The 18,739-nt window shown below is 42.0% G+C and overlaps 1 protein-coding gene across 1 annotated transcript in view; it reads right to left on the bottom strand.

Annotated features, from left to right (window-relative positions):
• Positions 1–1,003: 1,003 nt before the first annotated feature.
• Positions 1,004–18,739, bottom strand: part of DHTKD1 (dehydrogenase E1 and transketolase domain containing 1) — a 43,381-nt gene continuing 25,645 nt past the window's right edge. The window contains exons 7-17 of the mRNA XM_061126076.1: positions 18,158–18,356; positions 16,202–16,514; positions 14,817–14,901; positions 14,198–14,337; positions 13,206–13,356; positions 11,464–11,570; positions 9,375–9,539; positions 6,088–6,170; positions 5,365–5,534; positions 3,619–3,704; positions 1,004–2,604 (exon numbers count right to left, since the gene is read on the bottom strand). Coding sequence (XP_060982059.1) covers positions 2,500–2,604; positions 3,619–3,704; positions 5,365–5,534; positions 6,088–6,170; positions 9,375–9,539; positions 11,464–11,570; positions 13,206–13,356; positions 14,198–14,337; positions 14,817–14,901; positions 16,202–16,514; positions 18,158–18,356 — 1,604 coding nt within the window. The 3' untranslated portion in view covers positions 1,004–2,499. The remainder of the gene's footprint in view (positions 2,605–3,618; positions 3,705–5,364; positions 5,535–6,087; positions 6,171–9,374; positions 9,540–11,463; positions 11,571–13,205; positions 13,357–14,197; positions 14,338–14,816; positions 14,902–16,201; positions 16,515–18,157; positions 18,357–18,739) is intronic.

Below are 18,739 nucleotides of genomic sequence, written 5' to 3'. Positions count from 1 at the left end.
AGCACCTCTCCGAGCTCAGTGTCCAGCAAGGGCTGTCTCCTTGACCTCGACCCCCCGAAGGCCCGGGGGTTGGAGTCAGGACGCAACCCGAGCGACCGCCCCAGGAGCGCAGGACGGGTTCGATCCCCACGACTGGAGCCGAGATGCCTCCAGAGCCCGCATGACCCAAACAAACTTTTTATTTTGTTTCCATCTTACTGGAACTGCTGGGACGTTTTCAGAAATTTGTTTGTAGTTGATAGCTTGTGAACTTTTCACTCTCTACTATGGCCTTCCTGAGCAGCCTTCCTGAGGGATCTCAGTTCCCCAACCATAGACGGAACATCGCCCCCTGCCTTGGAATGCGGAGTTTTAACCACTGGACAGCGCCTCCCTCCCCGCCCCAAATCCCTGTCTGCCTTGTCTAGTCTCTTTTGTCCCCTCGTGGACAGCATAGTGTAAGGAAAAGCATATAATCTTAGCAATCTGCTAGCCCAAATTTTAGTTCCTCCTACTTCTTAACCAGGACAATGAGCAACACGTTTTATCTTTAATTTGCACGTGTTTCTAATGTCAAGAAAAACGCCTTATTGCAACAGGTGTTCAATAAACTATTTATTAAGGAAACGCCATTCTACTCTTACAGGATCATTTCTTATTTTTGTTCCATTATAGCTGGTTCTTCATATGAGTCAGAGAAGATACAGAGGAACAACACTAAAGTAATATACTTTAATAAAAAGTCTTCCAAAATTAACTGGTTTGGCAACTTGCTGCGGAGAACTAACAGTCCCTTCCTGCAAGGTAATTCAAAATAATGATGCGTGTTGCAGTGATGATTGAGAGTAAGAAGGTTAAGATATAGAAGATATATCTCATAGCTCAATTTGGAGATTAACAAGAAACAGACTTGGAAGGTGTAAAGTTAGACATTTGGAGAGATCTAAACTAAAAAAACTCTAGTCTTCCATCTACTTTTGTGCTTAGACTTTTGAAATATTTTAACTCAAGAAATCAAGAGATCTGCAAAAAAGATGACCCTGTGCTTTTATTTTTTTTCTAGTTTAATATACAACATTGATAACCATTCTCATTAAATAGATCTTTGTAATTTTATTGGTTGACAAGCATGGTACTAAGTTACATGATTTATGATTTAAGATGTGAATCACTAATCTACTGCTGTGGCCAGAACAACCTATACATTGGTTCTAAAAGACACTGACAGTTGCCAGTAAAAGTGGAGAGGGTATTCCAGAGCCTCGGGTACTCTCCCATTTCTGAGAAAACAGTATTATGGCACAAGAATGATATATGGTAGTTTCTGCAGCACCAAGCCATATAAAGCTAGGAAGTTTGCTGATGTTTAGTAATACTCTCCAGTACTAAGCCTAATTTCCAAATAAGGGAATAGATTGGTGATCTCTAGAAGTCCCCAAAGCACCTAACACTGGAAAGTTCCCACTATCAAAGTGATCCTTAAGTGCCACAAATAAACATCATATGACAGCAGGGGCTTTTAGAGGCGAGGCTGATCAACCAGTGGCTGAAATCCCCATATCAGACACCACCCAGAGTTCATTAAAAATATTAAGGTATTGTGGCAAGAATAATTAAGGGTGACAAAAAAGATAATATGGCAAAGTAGATCACCAATCAATTTCACTGTAGCTACAACTCAATAATAATGTGGTGAACACCCATAAGTTTATATTTAATAGGACCGATACTTAAGGACAATGGGTAAAATAGTGATCCTGAAGAACACAAATCAGGAATAATACAGTTTTGCTATAGTGTTTGATAAAACACTTTTCACAGTGGCTGGAAAGCAGCACCAGAGATGACATAAAATTAAAACATAGGTACTCAAGGACTTTGAATAAAGAAGGGAAGATTCATGAAAGTGACATGCATTAAGAAAATCTGGAGGAAACACAGCAGTGGGACCCTGGCTCACACTATATGCCTGGGTGTATGTATATAGGGAACTGTTGGGGTCTTCCTCTGTTCCAGAGATGTCCTTGGACTTCCCTGGCAGGTGTGTTGTGTTTCAATAAAGAGTGACCTGATCAACCTCAAAACAGAAAATTGTAAGTCGCTTCAGTCATGTCACACTCTTTGTGACCCTATGGACTGTAGCCCCCCAGACTCCTCTGTCCATGGGATTCTTGAAGCAATAAATTCATGCTCAAGAACTTTTCCTGAGTACATACAGTTAATTAGAAAGAGGAGAGTCTAAAGACATCTGGATCAGGACCCAGTTCCACAACTCACTCTGACCTAAAACAGTATAACATTATGGTACATTTAAGGAGGAAAGTGACTTGTGGGATTCACGTCTCAAAGAACAATTCTTTTGGCTGTTTCATGTATTTTAGATTTACCTCTCCTCCACCCTCATCAATCTCAATGTCTTCCAGGAATACAATCTTTTCATGATACCTAGCGAGTGGAGGAGACAAGCCTTTCTTTTTATGGCAGTTTTCTTACAAGGAAGTAGTATTTCTTCAAAGGACGTCATGGGGTGAAGGTCTTGGTGAGAACTTCTTCATGCTGCTGTAGGTGAATGGTGCCGATTCCCACAGCCGGTACTGGCAACGCGGGTCGGCTTACAAGACGGAGCTATTGTGGAAACAGAAAAGAAATAAAATGACATTTGAACTCAGTCAGAGCTCTGCTTAGCTTGCCCAGGGACACGAATGTATTTCTCTTAAGTTGTTTAACCATAAATCACCGTTTTCAAAAGTAATGAGTGACATAAACTAGATTACAGGGAGCTCTATGTCACAACTGAAAACTAAATTCCAGGCATGATAAGGTGAGACATATTCAGGAATTTGTCTTGTTCTTAGGTAACTGTTACTTGGTTTTAGCTGTAGGGTTTTCTAAGTTAGAACTATTCACAGGTGAAAATGATTGGAGCCTGGTAAGCTGATATCTGATGTTGAAGCTGAAATTCCAGTACTTTGGCCACTTGATGCCAAGAGCGGACTCATTTGGAAATATCCTGATGCTGGGAAAGAGTGAGGGCAGGAAGAGAAGGGGACAACAGAGGAGATGGTTGGATGGCATCACCGACTCAATGGACATGAGTTTGGGTAAACTCCAGAAGTTGGTGATGGACAGGGAACTGAAGCTGATATCAAGTGACTTGAGTTCTAAACAAAGCATAATAGAAAGACAAACAGAAGCAAACATGATTGTTCTTCTCTTGTTTTTATCTTCCTAAAACATAACTAACAACTTGGACTTTGATGTTTACCAGCCTTGCAGGTGGGCCTGGAATAAGTGTTACTATAAAACAAGCTAGCTCATGGCTCTCCTCCCCTGGGGCTTGGTTACTAATCTTTGGGGCAAGAATGCTGAGTAGGCTAATGGGAAAGGTAGCCAACAGGTAGGTCTTCTACCTTTTTGAGTATAATCAATGTTTTTGTGTTGTTTTTTTTAACATAATACTAGTAGGTACACATACACAACTTGCTGAACACTCAGAAGTTTAGTCTGAAAGAAGAGCCTAAAACTAGATTTTATATTTTAGTTTATAGAACTTTGGACTGATAATAGGGGATAAACCTACTTGTTGGCACTCCAGAGGAAATGGGACACACACAAAACACTGCAAGGAAGAGCTGTTACCTTGCAGGCCAGTTGCTTCTCAAACCTTGGGGAAACAAAAAACCAAGCACCCATGTTCTGAGGCTCCTCCTGACTCCAGATAAAATCTATAAAAGAAGAAATTTCATCTCAGTACAGCAAGCAAATGTATACACAACATACTACACACACAAAAAGACACAATATGTATGTGTGTGTGCATACATACACATACCATACAGGCTATCTATATATGTATATATACATACATATATATATACACACATACATACAAACACACACATATATCCTCAATACATACCTTTCTAATATGGCACAGTGTTTGTTTTTTTTTTTTTTTTTGAGAAATGCATAGTCATATATCCATCACCATCACCACATCACCACAATGATACAGAACAATCCTCTCAACCCCAAATATCCCCTCATTCTGTCACTTATACTCAACTCTTCCTCCCACCTTCAGCCTCCAGCAATCACTGATCTTTTCTCTATCCACAAAGTTCTGCCTTTTCCAGATCAAGCAGATAAATGGAATCACACAGCCAGCCTTTTGGGTCTGGCTTCCGTGAATTAGCAAAATCCATCGGTGATTTTGCCAAATGCAATAGTTCACTCTCTTTCATTGCTGAGGGTTAAGATATTGTAGGGATGCACAAAGAGACTGTATCTTCATTCACTGGTTGAAGGATGTTGGAGTCATTTCCAGTTTGGGGCAATTATGAAGAGAGCTGCTGTCAACCTTCACACATGGATTTTTCCTTTCTCTTTGGTAAATACCTAGGAGTGGGACTGCTGGGTGGTACAGTAACTCTGTGTTAACTGCATGAGAAACTGACAAACTGTTTTCCAGGGTGACTGGACCAGTCTGTATCCCCACCAGCAGTGACTGAGGGTACCAGCTGCCCTGCATCCTTATCAGTCCTTCGTATTGTTTTGTTTCCATGTTAGTCATTTGAATTGGTATGTAGTCATATCTCACTTTAGCTTAATTTGCATTTCTCTATCACTGATTACATTGAGGATCCTTTCATATGGTCATTTGCCATGTGGTTCTTTGGTAAAATGCCAGTTTAATTCTTTTGCACCTTTTGAAAAACTGGATTGTATGTTTTCTCACTGTTGAGTTTTCAGAGGTCTTCAAACATTCTGGAGATTCCTTTGTCAGATATGTGTAATATTTAAAAATATTTTCTCTTTGCTTTCAGCTTGTCTTTTTTATATTTTTTGCAGTGCCTTTCACAGTGCAGAAGTTTTTCATTTTGGTAAAATCCAGTTTTTCTTTTCTGGAACGTGATTTTGGTATTATGTCTAAGAACTTTTTGCCTAACCCAAGGTCATAAAAATTTTCATTCATTTTCTTCTAGAAATTTTATAGCTTTACATTTAGGTCTATGATCTACTTTGAGTTAATTTCTGTGTTAGGTGCATATAGATATCCAATTATTCCAGCCCCACTTGCTGAAAAGGCTTATCTTTTATAATCATACTGGATTTATCATAAATGATAGTATAGCATTGATAGTATTGCATTCCTCCAAACTCAAGAAATTAGATGTCATATATGAGAGGGAGGGAGAGCGAAAGGGACACCAGAAAAGACATGGAGACATTGGCTTTATCTGAACTATTTTCACATCTCCAGATTCCATGGGAGTCAACTTTCTAGTAACTCTCACTTCCCCTGTACCAGCTTTTCATTTGAGATATTCCAAATACATTTCAGGTATCTTAAAAACAAAAAGCTGAACAAGAAGGACTCTTTACCTCTAATGTGTTTATATTTGCTCATCTCTTGCTGCAGTGAATCCAGTGGGAAAGGACAGAGTTCTTCTATTCGGATGATGGCAAAGTCATGCTTCCTGGCCTCCAAAGATTCTCTTTGCTTCATCAGGGCATAGAAATGTTTGCCACAGCAGAACACCAGACTCTTAACCCTGTTGGGAAGAAAAGGGACAATTGGGTGGGGGAGAAATATCTTAAAATAAGAATTGTAGGGATTGCCCTGGTGGTCCAGTGCTGAGACTCCATGCTCCCAATGCAGGGGACACGGGTTCCACCCTGGCCGGGGAACTAGGTCCCACATGTTGCAACTAAGAGTTTGCCTGCCACAATGAAAGATCCCGTATGCTGCAATTAAGACCCGGGAAGCCAAAATAAAAATTTTAATAATTAATTAATTATTTATAAAAGGTAAGAATTGTAGCAGAAGAAAGGAGGGACCACAGAGATTGAAATGCTTTGCCTCTGAAGCAGTGGGGGCGCTGTAGTGGGGTTTAGTCACGCTATGCAGTGGGAAACCTTCTTTAGTAACATATACTCCAAAATTCACTCTTCTGTGCATAATCTAACTCCTACACCATAGATTTAAAGGATTTATATGTTTCAGAATATAGATTAGGGTCACTTGGTTCACTTAACATGAACGAGTTCTCCCACTCGTCACAAATCTACTGCAGAGTATGAAAATAGAGCTCCGCTTCAGATTACTTTTTTGGATCCACAGATGAATCTCCAATGACTGGTTTGAATGTTGTTCCCGGTGCCATTTCCTGAAGAGCTGATACAGCTGCCTAAGGAGGGAGAGAAAAAGCCACAAATCCATCAACCAATGGACAGGAGCTGAAGATGCTTTTACTTACAAGGGATCTTTCCAAGGACTAGTGTCAAAATTCTCTCCCGGGACTATAAGTAAACATATGTACTGATAAACATAGTATCTTTCTCAAAAGTATCTGTTCTGCATACTTCAGGGTAAAATTGTTTCTCTAAGGTTACAGACTATTGCCTTTTGTCTGGTGCCATGATAAAATGTTAACAATTAGAATTTTTGTTGGATGACTCAACTGGATAATCAATTAAAAATCTGCCTTAATCTGTGGGAATCAGAAACATTATATAGAATTTGTATTGTAAACCAGCATAGCTAAGGTGATGCAATTATTTCTGTCTTTAGGATTTTGATGATAATTTATAAACATAACCATCAATCAGAACAATATATGAATATTGTGAAAAGAAATTTTATTATTGAGCTCAATTTAAATCTATACTTGTTGGGAATTGCCTGGCAGTCCTGTGCTTAGGACTCAGCATTTTCAGTGCCAAGGGCCTGGGTTTCAATCCCTCATCAGGGAACCAAGATCCCAAAATACATATTTTGTGGTACAGCCCCAAAATAAATAAATACTTGTAAAGAACTTAAAGTAGAAAACTGATGAAGCCCAAGGTGAAGGATTTGATCTTTTCTGCTGTCATCTAAGTTAGTTTCCTTATAGTCTAGTCCCAGATGCGTATACGACATTTAGACGAGGTCATTGATGGCAGCCATAAAAACGCTGGAATATTGTGATATAATTTAAAAAAATAATATTAGCTCTTCAGCTATGCAAGCGTGCTAAACTGACTCAGTCATGTCCAACTCTGTGACCCTATGGACCGTAGCCCACTAAGCTCTTCTGTCAATGGGATTCTCCAGGCAAGAACAGTGAAGTGGGTTGCCATGCCCTCCTCTAGGGGATCTTCCTGACCCAGGGATTGAACCTAAGTCTCTTAAGTCTCCGTCCTTGGCAAGTGGGTTCTTTACCACTAGCAAAACCTGGGAAACCCTAAAGGGGAAACTCTGGCTACATAACAGGAGGCAATCTTTCTCCTTTCTGAACCAGAGTCCTTCATCAGTCCCCACTTCCTATAGCAGGAATCAAAAGGAGCTGGAGTTCAGAGTCATGTACAAAACTGGGGTGGGATTTTGGTGCCACTTGACAGGTGTACCTGAGTCATGTCTGCCACATGCTAAGTCACCTCTGAGTAGGCCATGCCTGGAGAAGGTTGACTGTGTATATTCTGCGAGATCACTGTACCAGTTTTCAGGAAGAAGTCAGAATTCAATACTGGTACTGCTGACTTTCCACTAACAAAAGGACTTATGTGTCTCATGAACGTATTTGATGACTTAATAAGCATAGTTTTTCATTTGAAAATCTAGAGCTGTTGGTATTTTTTAAGTTCCCCAAGGAAGGCTTCACTTATTTGTTTAATAAATTGTATATTAGACTTGGGGAGAGGGGTGGAGCATTAGGGCCAGAAAATGAACTCTTATTCTCAATTTCAAACAGCAAAAGAAATTCTCAGTAAAACTTTTAACAGTTCACTCAATACCTAGTAACATATATACATACATATATATATATACATACATATATATATATATAATTAATATCATTAGTCTCCTTTTAGGTATGATGGAGGGACCAGATGACAACCTTAGGGATACAATGAAAGATGGCTTCAAGAATCCCAGATGTATATAATTCTTAGAAATAAACTATAGTAACTTTACATTTTGACTTGGCTCCTTTCACATTGCTATTTCAAAATATCAGTGTCAAGAGAGTCCCATCAGAAAGACAGCATAAACGGACTTTCCTGGCGGTCCAGTGGTTACCACCACATGACCCCAAAGCAGGGGGCTCAGTTTCAATCCCTTGTTAGGGAACTAAGATCCTGCATGCCACATGTAACGGCCAAGAAACAAGCAAGCAAAAAATGGAAGAAAGAAAGGGATTGCATTCACTTGTCTCAAATGTCCCGTGATGTTCCTGAAGCCACCTCAAGACACACAGGGTTGTTCACAGACAGAACAAACAAATGAACTGCTGCCATTGGTGAAAGAAGCTGAGCTGACCTCTGAGGTCATTACTGACCCTCATTACTGACCCCTGAGGCTGGGCTGGGACAGGTGAGGTGTCTGGAGCGCCAAACGTAAGCGGGTGCTCACTCTGGGAGAGCGCCAGTGCCCACAACCAACAGTGAGAGCGAGGGTCACCTCACTCCCCTCCAAATGCTGGAAACTGCCGAAAAAGACAACTGTGAAGCCAAATCCCTGGCAGCTTCTTCCAACACCCGTCACTTCCAAACACATGCTCTCTGACCTTGGTTAGACACACACAACAGTCTTGGACAGCCAAGTCCTGAACGACATAGTCCACCTCACCACTGGCATCCCAATAAACACAAACATTTAATTCTAATTCAGACTCTCATACAAAACTGAAAAAAATGATAGCAGATGGGATAAATACATGCTTAAAAGTACTTATTATCTTGAATTCTGCCTCTTGAAAACTGGCATATTTGTGTGATTTAAAAAACATTTGTGCACTTAACACTTAGGGTAAATCAAGAGAAAATGTATCCTTGTGAAGCCAAGAAGTAGATAAGCTATATTGTTACAATGTTTGAAAGGGAGTCTACTTGTGATAGATCATTTCACCAAAAAAGTCTAAATAAAAGTCAGTAAGGGGGCACTCTCCATCCCCCTTCTGATGTCTATGTCAGAACCCTTCTCTGTCCCTTTTTACTTTAACAAAACTCTGCCACACACACACACACACGCGCACACACACACACAGTCAAGGAATAAAACTACTTGTTTTCATCAAAGTACTTTAAATTCCCAACTTGCGACTATAAACATAGCAGTGCTGACACCATTTGGACTTTGAAATGTTTTATTCTAAAAGATTATTTCTGCTCAGGCTGGGATACCAGGGTGATAATATCTGCTATGCCTGTCCTTCACAACAATGAAACTGCAAGTGACCTGGATTTCTAGTTATTCTTGAAAGGTTAAAAAAAGAGAGACACAGCAGCATGGCCAACTAAAACTAAAGAGACACTTCTATTATTTAGAACTGTAACCAGATATACAAAAGAGAGGGAAATGCGGGGAAAATACGGCCAGAGGAGAAAGACTGACAAACCTTTTTTCTACTTACGGGGAGCCTAAGCAGTGTCTTCGGAGAAGCAAGGATGAGGGGCTTCCTGAAGTTCCGAATCATCTGTCTCCGGAGCAGGTGGAAGTACTGGGCAGGCGTGGTGGGGTGAGCCACGCACATGTTCACAGTGTCCCCGTCCACACCCTCCTCTGCGCTGTCACACATCTGGGAGGGAAGTGAGAGGAAGGAGCCAACAGTTGAGTCAGCTCACCCCATCCTAAGGGCACAGGCTATGCTAAGGAGAAGCGGGCATCTCCAGGAGATGGAGAGGAGATGTGTCTCTTCCTCACAGAAGAAGACCAGAAGGTAAATGTATGACCCGTGAAGAATTCACCAGGAGAGGCCTGGTGGCTCCCATCTGCTGAGTCTGTGTGTTCTAACGTGGTTCTTCCCAAACACGGTGGGCTGCAAGAAGCATCTGAAGAGGGGGAATTCCCTGATGATCCAGTGGTCAGGACTCGGTGCTTTCACTGTCCCGGGCACAGGTTCAGTCCCTGGTCGGGGAACTAAGATCCCACAAGCTGTGTGGCATGGCCAAAAACAATTAAAATTTTAAAAAGAAGCATCTGAAAGGGACTTTTTGAAAAATACAGACTTTGATGCCTGTGGGGTGAATATGTTGGAAGGATGCAGTGTCTGAATCTCACTTTCCTGATGAAATAAATGCAAGGATAGTTTGTTTAACAGACAAGAATCAAAACAGCTAACGAGGTTGAAAAGCTGAGGATGAGGAATGAACTCTCAGAAGACTCTGCTGGGACAGAGAGTGGAGGCATGTCTTCTAACCCCAGTCAAGAAGCAGTGGAGAGGAATTCCCTGGCAGTTTATCAGTTAGTACTCGGAGCTTTCACTGCTAGGGTCTGGGTTTGAGCCCTGGTCAGGGAACTAAGATCCTACAAGTCAGGCTGAATGGCCAAAAACAACAACAAAACTGATGACTCCCAAATTGTATCTTTTGCATACTCATTTCCTAAACGTCTTTGAAAAATTACAGTTTTGTATTTCACACTCAATTCTTTTAATTCACTTGCAATTTATTTCTGTAATCTAATTTTTATGAAATTATTTATCTGTCTTTACCAACCAAACACAGTTATATGCATTTATCTATCTACTGTTCTATCTACCTGTCTACTAATCTATCACCTTTATATATATTTTATTTGCATGCATGCTAAGATAATTACTGATATGCACATACGTAGGGCGATGTGTACTGACGTCTTCGTTTACTTTCAAATACATGCAAAAATTACGTGGATTTACAGATAGATGAATGACGGATGAATAGATACATGATAAAACATTAAAATAAGATATTAATGGCAGAATGTAGCAAGTGGGCATATGAATATTCTCTGTAAAATTTTTCCACCTTCTCTTTATGCTTGAAATTTTTTATAATAAAATATTAGGAGGTAATACACATTAAGTGGCACTGGTAATGATTCTTACCAAAAGATAATGGTAGTTTCTGGGTTGTTACTCAGATTTTTGATGGTCATGATCATGTTAAAAACACTGTCACTACTTGGATCTCGGCCTGGTCCCAGTGCCTGCGAGTGTGCTCAGTCACTCAGTCACGTCTGACTCTTCGCCACCCCATGGACTGTAGCCCACCAGGCTCCTCTGTCCATGGGATTTTCCAGGCAAGAATACTGGAGCAGGTTGCCATTTCCTCCTCCAGGGGATCTTCCCAGCTTAGGGACAGAACCTTCATCTCTTGTGACTCTGGCATTGGCAGGCAGATTCCTTACCACTGAGCCACCTGGGAAGCCCTTGGTCCCTGTATCTCTGTTTATAAAAGGCTCCTTAGATGATTCCAATGATCACCTTGACTCAGAAACTACTGATATTCACCACGTAAGAAGAAATTTCACTGCCATGAAACCATGATACTAACATGCTTGAAGCATTGTATTTCCAAGAACTATTGACTAACATCGCATTAGATCTGTTTCATTCAAATACTACGATGTCTTACAGTCCAAGGTTCATATTCAGGAGTGTCTGCAGGAGGCAGTTCTATTTCAGAGCACCTAGGAAGCAGGGAAGACATTCCTTGGAATCTAGAAGGCAGTGGACATACCTGCAAGAAACGCTCTATTCGACAAGACGAGTGCTCCGGCCCAGCCCCGTCGTACCCGTGGGGAAGGAGGACCACGATGCCGCTCTGGAGGAGCCACTTGGCCTCGCCTGTAAAGTAGTGGCAGGAGTGAGATCCTACAGCGCAGGTGCCAGACCACCCTAGCTGACGGCGCAGTAAAACGCTTGTTAGTCTGCCACCGCACCCCCTCAAGGCCTTTTCATGGCACGGTGCTTTCTCCTTAGGAGGGAAATACAGACAAACCTCCCAGAAACTGCAGGTTCCAGTCCAGGACTCTACAGTAAAGCGAATCACATGAATTGTTTGGTTTCCCACTGTGGGTAAAATTTACTCTATACCACAGTCTAGCAAATGTGCAAGAGCACTCTGAAAAAACCATGCACGTACCTTAATTAAAAGAAACTTTCTTGCTAAAAACTGCTAACCATCATCTGAGATTTCAGCAATCAGTCTTTTCACAATAGTGACATCAAAAATCACTGATCACAGATCACTATCCCAAATATACTAATAATGCAAAAGCTTAAAATATTGCAAGAAGTACCAAAATGTGACACAGAGACAAGAAGTGAGAAATGCCATTGGAAAAATGACACAGATAGACTTGCTTGATGCAGGTTGCCAGGTAAAAAAAAAAGTAGTGACTTCCTCTGTAGTCCAGTGGTTAATAATCCCCCTTCCAATGCAGAGGACAAGGGTTCAATCCCTGGTCCAGGAAGATTCCACATGCCTCAGGGCAACTAGGCCTGTGCGCCACAACTGCTGAGCCCTAAAACCTGAGATCCAAAACAAGAGAAGCAGACTCTTTTTTTTTTTTTTTTTTTGAGAAGCAGACTCTTTAGAAGAGTCTCTGGACATGGCAAAGTCCAGTCTCCTCAAGCCTCTTTTCTTCCTCAGGACCACAAAGTTACAGAGAAGCAACCAGGAGAAGGGTCTGAGGTGTGCACACAAAACCCATAAGTGGGTCCCCCCAGAAAATGGGGGGACAGTCTGGAGGGAGACTCAGACATGTATTTTATACACTTGGAATTTCTACAGTGAGTGGGCACTGCTTTTGTAAGTCATGATTAAACCCAGTAAGATGCACAACTTCCAACTCTGAGATACTTGTGTGACCCTGGGCTGTGGGGAGCAGCTTTTCAAGACTGTCATTCATTCTAATCGGGCTTCCCTGGTGGCTCAGATAGTAAAGAGTCCACCTGCAATCCAGGAGACCCAGGTTCAATCCCTGGGTCGGGAAGATCCCCTGGAGAAGGGAATGGCAACCCATTCCAGTTTTCTTGCCTGGAGAATCCCATGGACAGAGGAGCCTGGTGGGGTGTCCATGGGGTCACAAGAGTTGGATGTGAAAAAGGGACTGACACACACATTCATTCTAATCACAAGTCCTCACTGTGTCACTGCTGCCTGCTTGTTGTTCATGCTGTAGTTACTCAACACACACCAAGAGCAGACCTGGAAATCAGACCTCTTAGGAGTGGGGCAAGTATAGGCACCATTCCCTAGAGCCAAGCACGCTCCCCAGGAGACACAGCCTTTCTGCTCGCAGAGGCTTACGTGCTCTTCCCAACAGCACATTGAACTGTCTGACAGCTGCTCTGCCCCAGTGGATGACAGGTTGGGCCCCCAGCTCGTGGGGCAAGGGATGCTGTGGCCACAGCTGTGGCCCCTTTCCATACGCTTGTCCCTATGCAGCTGGTGTGATGCGTCCACCAGACACCAACCTCCAGAGATGAACGTGTCAAAGATGATCTGGGCACCATTGAAGAAATCACCAAACTGAGCCTCCCAGAGGGGCAGCAGGTTAGGGCTTTCAATGCTCATCCCATACTCGAATCCCAGGACGGCCTCTTCCGACAGTGGGCTGTTGCTAACCTAGTGCAGTATTAAAAATTAACTGATACCATATATCAAATCACAAATCAATAAAAGACATTGATTGGGTAGGGGAAATACTAGACGTTTCAGTGTCTAGATCACCAATCTAGATAACTGATCAAGGTGGGGATTTTAGACTAATTTAAAGAAAATACAAGCTGCATGTCCCTTAAGCAATTTCCTGGAATCTTGCTTTTGACAAGTGTATTTTTAAAAAATATTGAATATCAGTAAACCCCATGCTCTCAGACAAATCACTAGAGTAGGGAAAAAAGATGCTATGCCACTAATTGTACCTTAAAGGATAATTCAATAAACTTCATGTGCCAGGCACCACACTAGTTATTAGAGAAACAAAAATGAAAAGACCCAGGCTCTGCTCTTGACTCTAATGAATCTAACTCAATGACTGGAAATACATGATAATAGATAAATTCATCAAGCCTGCTAAGTCCTAGGGAATAAAATAAGCTTATGGAAGTGGGTTTTTTTTTTTAAGTTGTCAAGAAATGTTGACCTATTATCCATATTTTTTATTTATTTTAATGAATTCAGCAACAAGCAGGTTATAATGTCAATTCTGGATTGACAAAATGAACATCCATTTGACATTTACCTGAATACAGATAAGTAGCCAGAGTGACACAGCTCTAGCCTACTTGCTAGTCTGTTACTTCCATTCCAAGTGGACCAACCTTCACTGTCTATCCATTCAGCAACCCCTTATTTCAAAAAGTACTGAACCCAAAGTTCAGATATTACCGACATCTATCGCTAGGAAGTCTGTAGCTACGATCATTGCCACCTGGGTGTTACACTAGATAATGAAATGTCCTACCTCTAGAAACCCCTTTTGATTAGGGTCCATATGGTTCAGGGGGATATAAGTGTCATCTGTCTTCTGGCAAACAACCATTGCGTGCCTCTGGCTAAAAGTTCCACGGCCCACATCTTGGCCACTCAGACGGACATTAAAACCTTAAGCAAGCAAGAAGGGGAAAAGAAAAATCCAGATTCTCATGAGTAACCTAAGTGATAATAAGGCCTGGTGACCCTGAATCCTTATACACCAGCTCATCCTGAGAATCACCCTTAAGATAATAGATTATCCTTCTTAAAATGCACCTGTCCTATATTCAAAACTCTGTAGTCAAAGTGAACTGTTAAAGAGTGAAGAGTCATCATTTGGCCTACAATTACTAGGGAACATATCTTTCCAATACAGTCAGCCCTGAATCCTGTGTTTCCATAGACTACTTGCTGATGAAGGTTATCAACATGACTTATACTAAGATTAAATAGTGTTTTCAGGTAAGAAGAGTCACGACATCTGAGAACCTCTCTAGTCAATAAAAATGATACAAGGCAGCTATAACTCAATGTTGCAGGCATCACGAATAAGAGATGTTGTATAATGCATCCCCTATCCATTGTGCAGCTGTACAGAAAAGTCATACCTTCAGCAAGCAATGAGCCTAATGCAAGAGCTTCTGCCGTGGCCCAGTCTAACTTTGTTCCATCCATCACTTTTTCCACTCGAGACTAAAAGTGAAGGGGAGGAGAAAAGAAACTTTTAAGAGCTCACATCCTTCTTCACACTGAGTTCAAAAAATCTAACTTTGTTCCATCCATCACTTTTTCCACTCGAGACTAAAAGTGAAGGGGAGGAGAAAAGAAACTTTTAAGAGCTCACATCCTTCTTCACACTGAGTTCAAAAAATGTAATGCAACAATGGTTAAGTCTCCAAAACATAGTATTAAATGCAACAGGAAGCGCAGAAGGTAACATGAGAGTAATGACAGCAAGTATATGAAGTTTGAAAGCAGGCAAAACAAACAGGCACTCAGGTGAGTGGTTAACCTGGCGGATGGATGAGAGGAGGTGGCAGGGAGTTGGCAGAGTGGGGAGAGTGGGGGTGTATGGTGTAAGTAATATTCTATTCTTTGAGTCAGATGGTGAGTACACAGATTGTTTTCATGGTCTCTATACCTATAATAGAAACTTAGAAAGCAAGCTAGTGTTTTAAAAATAATCCAGAGTTCATCATGCCTTCATCCAAGTTCAAGAAAGATGAAGGCCTGTATCTCCTTGCTTTCCCAGTTTTAGAGCTGGAAGTTCCATGTTCCAGGAAACCACTAAGTTTCAAGCAAACCAGAGCAGTGTATGTCAATTTATACTTAACACGAGACAACAAAACCTCAATATGTTTAAGGATCCAAATGTTGCTTTTGGGGACTATGTGTATTGACTTTTATTCATTTTATTTAAGCCATCCCCCTGCCTGCCCAAAATGAAAGTGTCTTCTGCTCACAGCTCAGAAAAACCAAAACGGGCATTCCTGTGTGGCCATGTTTTTAATAATGAGCATGTAGTAACTGTACACATGATATATAAGACATGTTTGGGGTTTTAAAAAATTTTTTTAATGTGGACAATTTTTTAAGTCTTTATTGAATTTGTTACAATATTGCTTCTATTGTTTATATTCTGGTTTTTCGGCAGTGAGACCTGTGGGACCTTAGCTCTCTGACCAGAGAGGGAAGCCCCACTCCCTGCATTGGAAGGCAAATTGGACCTTGGCACTTTGGACCACCAGGGAAGTCCCTAGACATTATGAATGACTGAATGAACAAATAAGTGGAGGAAAAATAGAAGTTAGCGGTAGACAAAATCTGAGTTGACAGTCCGTACCAAAACTCCGCTAGGATCAGTTTGTAGAAACTAATGACTCACATTAAATATCTGTCAAGTGCATTAGCCAACCAACAAGACCAGACCAACGCCAATTCCTTGGCTGTGAGAGATGGACAAACAATGCCTGGGGATACCTGGGCTCCCTACCTGCACATGCATCTTCAGAAGGTGACCGTGCATCTGGAGCTCCTCAGGCACCTCCACAGACTTCTTGCCAATAAACCGCAGGAGGTCAAGGGGCACACCTGTGTTCCAGGAGGTAATACAAGCTTCTGGCTGAACCAAGCCTTGCCAGTGGGCCTGCAGGCTCGTGGCAGGGGGCCTGTAGTGGGCCACATTAGTTAAATGGCCATTTAACTTCACATAGTAGGAGGCTTTGATTTCCGACACCTCCTCCTGGGTTGTGAGTCCGTTAGCCATAAGGTACTCTGCATAGGTATCGGGGATGCTCTTCCGGGCTCTATCCAAGGAGGAGGGAAACAAAAATCAATCATGTTTGTAAAAATCAAAGAGAGACAGATACAGTTATTATCAAACGTATTCTGAAGTGCCATTGCTACAAAAACATATGCGGGAAATGTTTTGGGACTAGACAGAGGGGGTGCTTATATTAATACAATTCACACTGAATCATTCACTTTAAAATGGTCCATTTTAACCTACTGTATAGCGCATGGAATTCTGCTCAATGTTACGTGGCAGCCTGGATGGGGTGGGAGTTTGGGGAAGAATGGGTATATATATGTATGGTTGAGTCCTTTTGCTATGCACATGAAACTAACAACATTGTTAACTGGCTATACGCCAATATAAAACAAAAATTTTTTTTAAAAATGGTCCATTTAAGGAATTCCGTGTCAGTCCAGCGGCTGAGACTCCACACTTCCACTGCAGGGGGTGTAGGGGAACTAAGATCCCATATGTCATGCCAAGCAGCCAAAAAAACAAAAAGATCTATTTTATGTCATGTGACTTTCACACCAATACCTTTGTTTTTTAAAGGTAATGGTGTGTAACCACTTGTTCCAGGCAAGCTAGAGAAAACAAGTTTATCTTTATAAGCTTCTGTCTACAGTCAGGCAGAAATAATGAGTAGAAGAGTTGTTTTTGTTTGTTTTTTCACCAACTGTTAATTCTGGACAGTTATTTATGAGGCTGACCTACATTATCTACTTATTCTGCATTCTTTTACTTAAAAAAGTTTGAACCAAATTTGCCAACTTATTCCACATCTGGATTTTACAGAAATAGAAATAACCATGCTGCTGCTCTGCATTCCCATAATATTTTACATGACAAAGTCTGGTCACATTGACCACTATAATCCTTAAAAAAGTGAAAGGTAGACAGGATATATTCTTAAAAATGGGGTTCCGAGTCATATCAGGTCATTTAGGTGCTAAATTCAAAGCTAAATGGAGGAATTCCTCAGTGGTTCAGTGGTTGAGAATCTGCCTTCCAATGCAGGGGACATGGGTTCAATCCCTGGTCTAGGAATTAAGATTCAACACGCCACAGGGAAACTAGAGAGCCCTTGTGCTGCAACAAGAAAAGCCTGTGGGTTGCAACAAAGACCAGTGCAGCCAAAAGAAAAGAACAAAAGGAAAAAAGAAAACTGGGTGGCTTAAAAAAAAAAAAAGCTCAATGGAGAACCCAGATTTGTTCCTCCAAGGGCAGTCTGCTACCTATGACCAGAAAGGCCCATAAAAAGTCACCAAGTTTACGCCTCTACTTTAATTTATGTCTATAAGGAAATCAAGCAGGAAAGAGGGAGATAGGAGCATCTAAAGCATTTACTTTCTAGCGTCTAAAAAGGAAATCGCAAGAGCTGGCTGTTCAGTCCTCCCACCTGCTAAGTGGGGCTGTTAAGCTTCCCTTTGTCTCTTCACTGAGGAGACATGTGGAGTTGGAAGAACATGGGGCGCTTTCCTGTGACCCGTGGGGTGATCATCCCAGTGTGCCCAGGGCTGTCCCAGTTTGAGCACTGAGAGGGTCCCGTCCCAGGCGCACTGGGACAGCTGGTCACCCTCCTGGGGTGAGTCTAATAGAAACACTACTGCGAGCACTGTAGGGCAGAGGGCGCACGATGGCTCAGCCTCGTACCTGATGATCTGGTACATGCCCGGGTTGGTGAAGAAGGGCTCGTCCAATTCATTGTGGCCCCACTGCCTGTAGCACAACAAGTCAACAATCACGTCTCTCCGGAACCGGCGCTGGTACTCGAACGCCAGTTGCGCGGCCCGCACCACTTCCTCTGGGCTGTCTCCATTGACGTGGATGATGGCGCAGCCCACCAGCTTCCCTGAGGCACAGAAGACAGAAATGAAGCCCGCCAGTCACCCCATGAACCTACCCCCAAATCCTGTTGCCCGCCTGGGGAGACAGCCCACATCATAGGGGTAGTTTGGCTTGGGTATTAAGAACCCGCACTTTGGGATTTCCTTGGAAGCCTAGTGGTTAGGATGCCAGGCTTTCAGTGCCAAGACCAGGTTCAGTCCCTGGTCAGGGAACTGAGATCCTGCAAGTCACACAGTGCAACACCTCCCCACCCACCACCAGAAAAAACAAGAACCTGCACTTTGGAGGCCAGCTGACAAGAGAGAGTTTCAGACCCAGTATTTGTGTCTGTGTGATCCTGGTGAAGTCATGAATTCCAGTATCCTAATCTGGGACACTGGAATAATG

The sequence above is a fragment of the Dama dama genome, chromosome 23 (assembly GCF_033118175.1).
Source record: "Dama dama isolate Ldn47 chromosome 23, ASM3311817v1, whole genome shotgun sequence".
NCBI classification, from domain to species: Eukaryota; Metazoa; Chordata; class Mammalia; order Artiodactyla; family Cervidae; genus Dama; species Dama dama.
The sequence above is the reverse complement of the archived record's forward strand: the minus strand, read 5'-3'. Positions and strand labels throughout refer to the sequence as shown.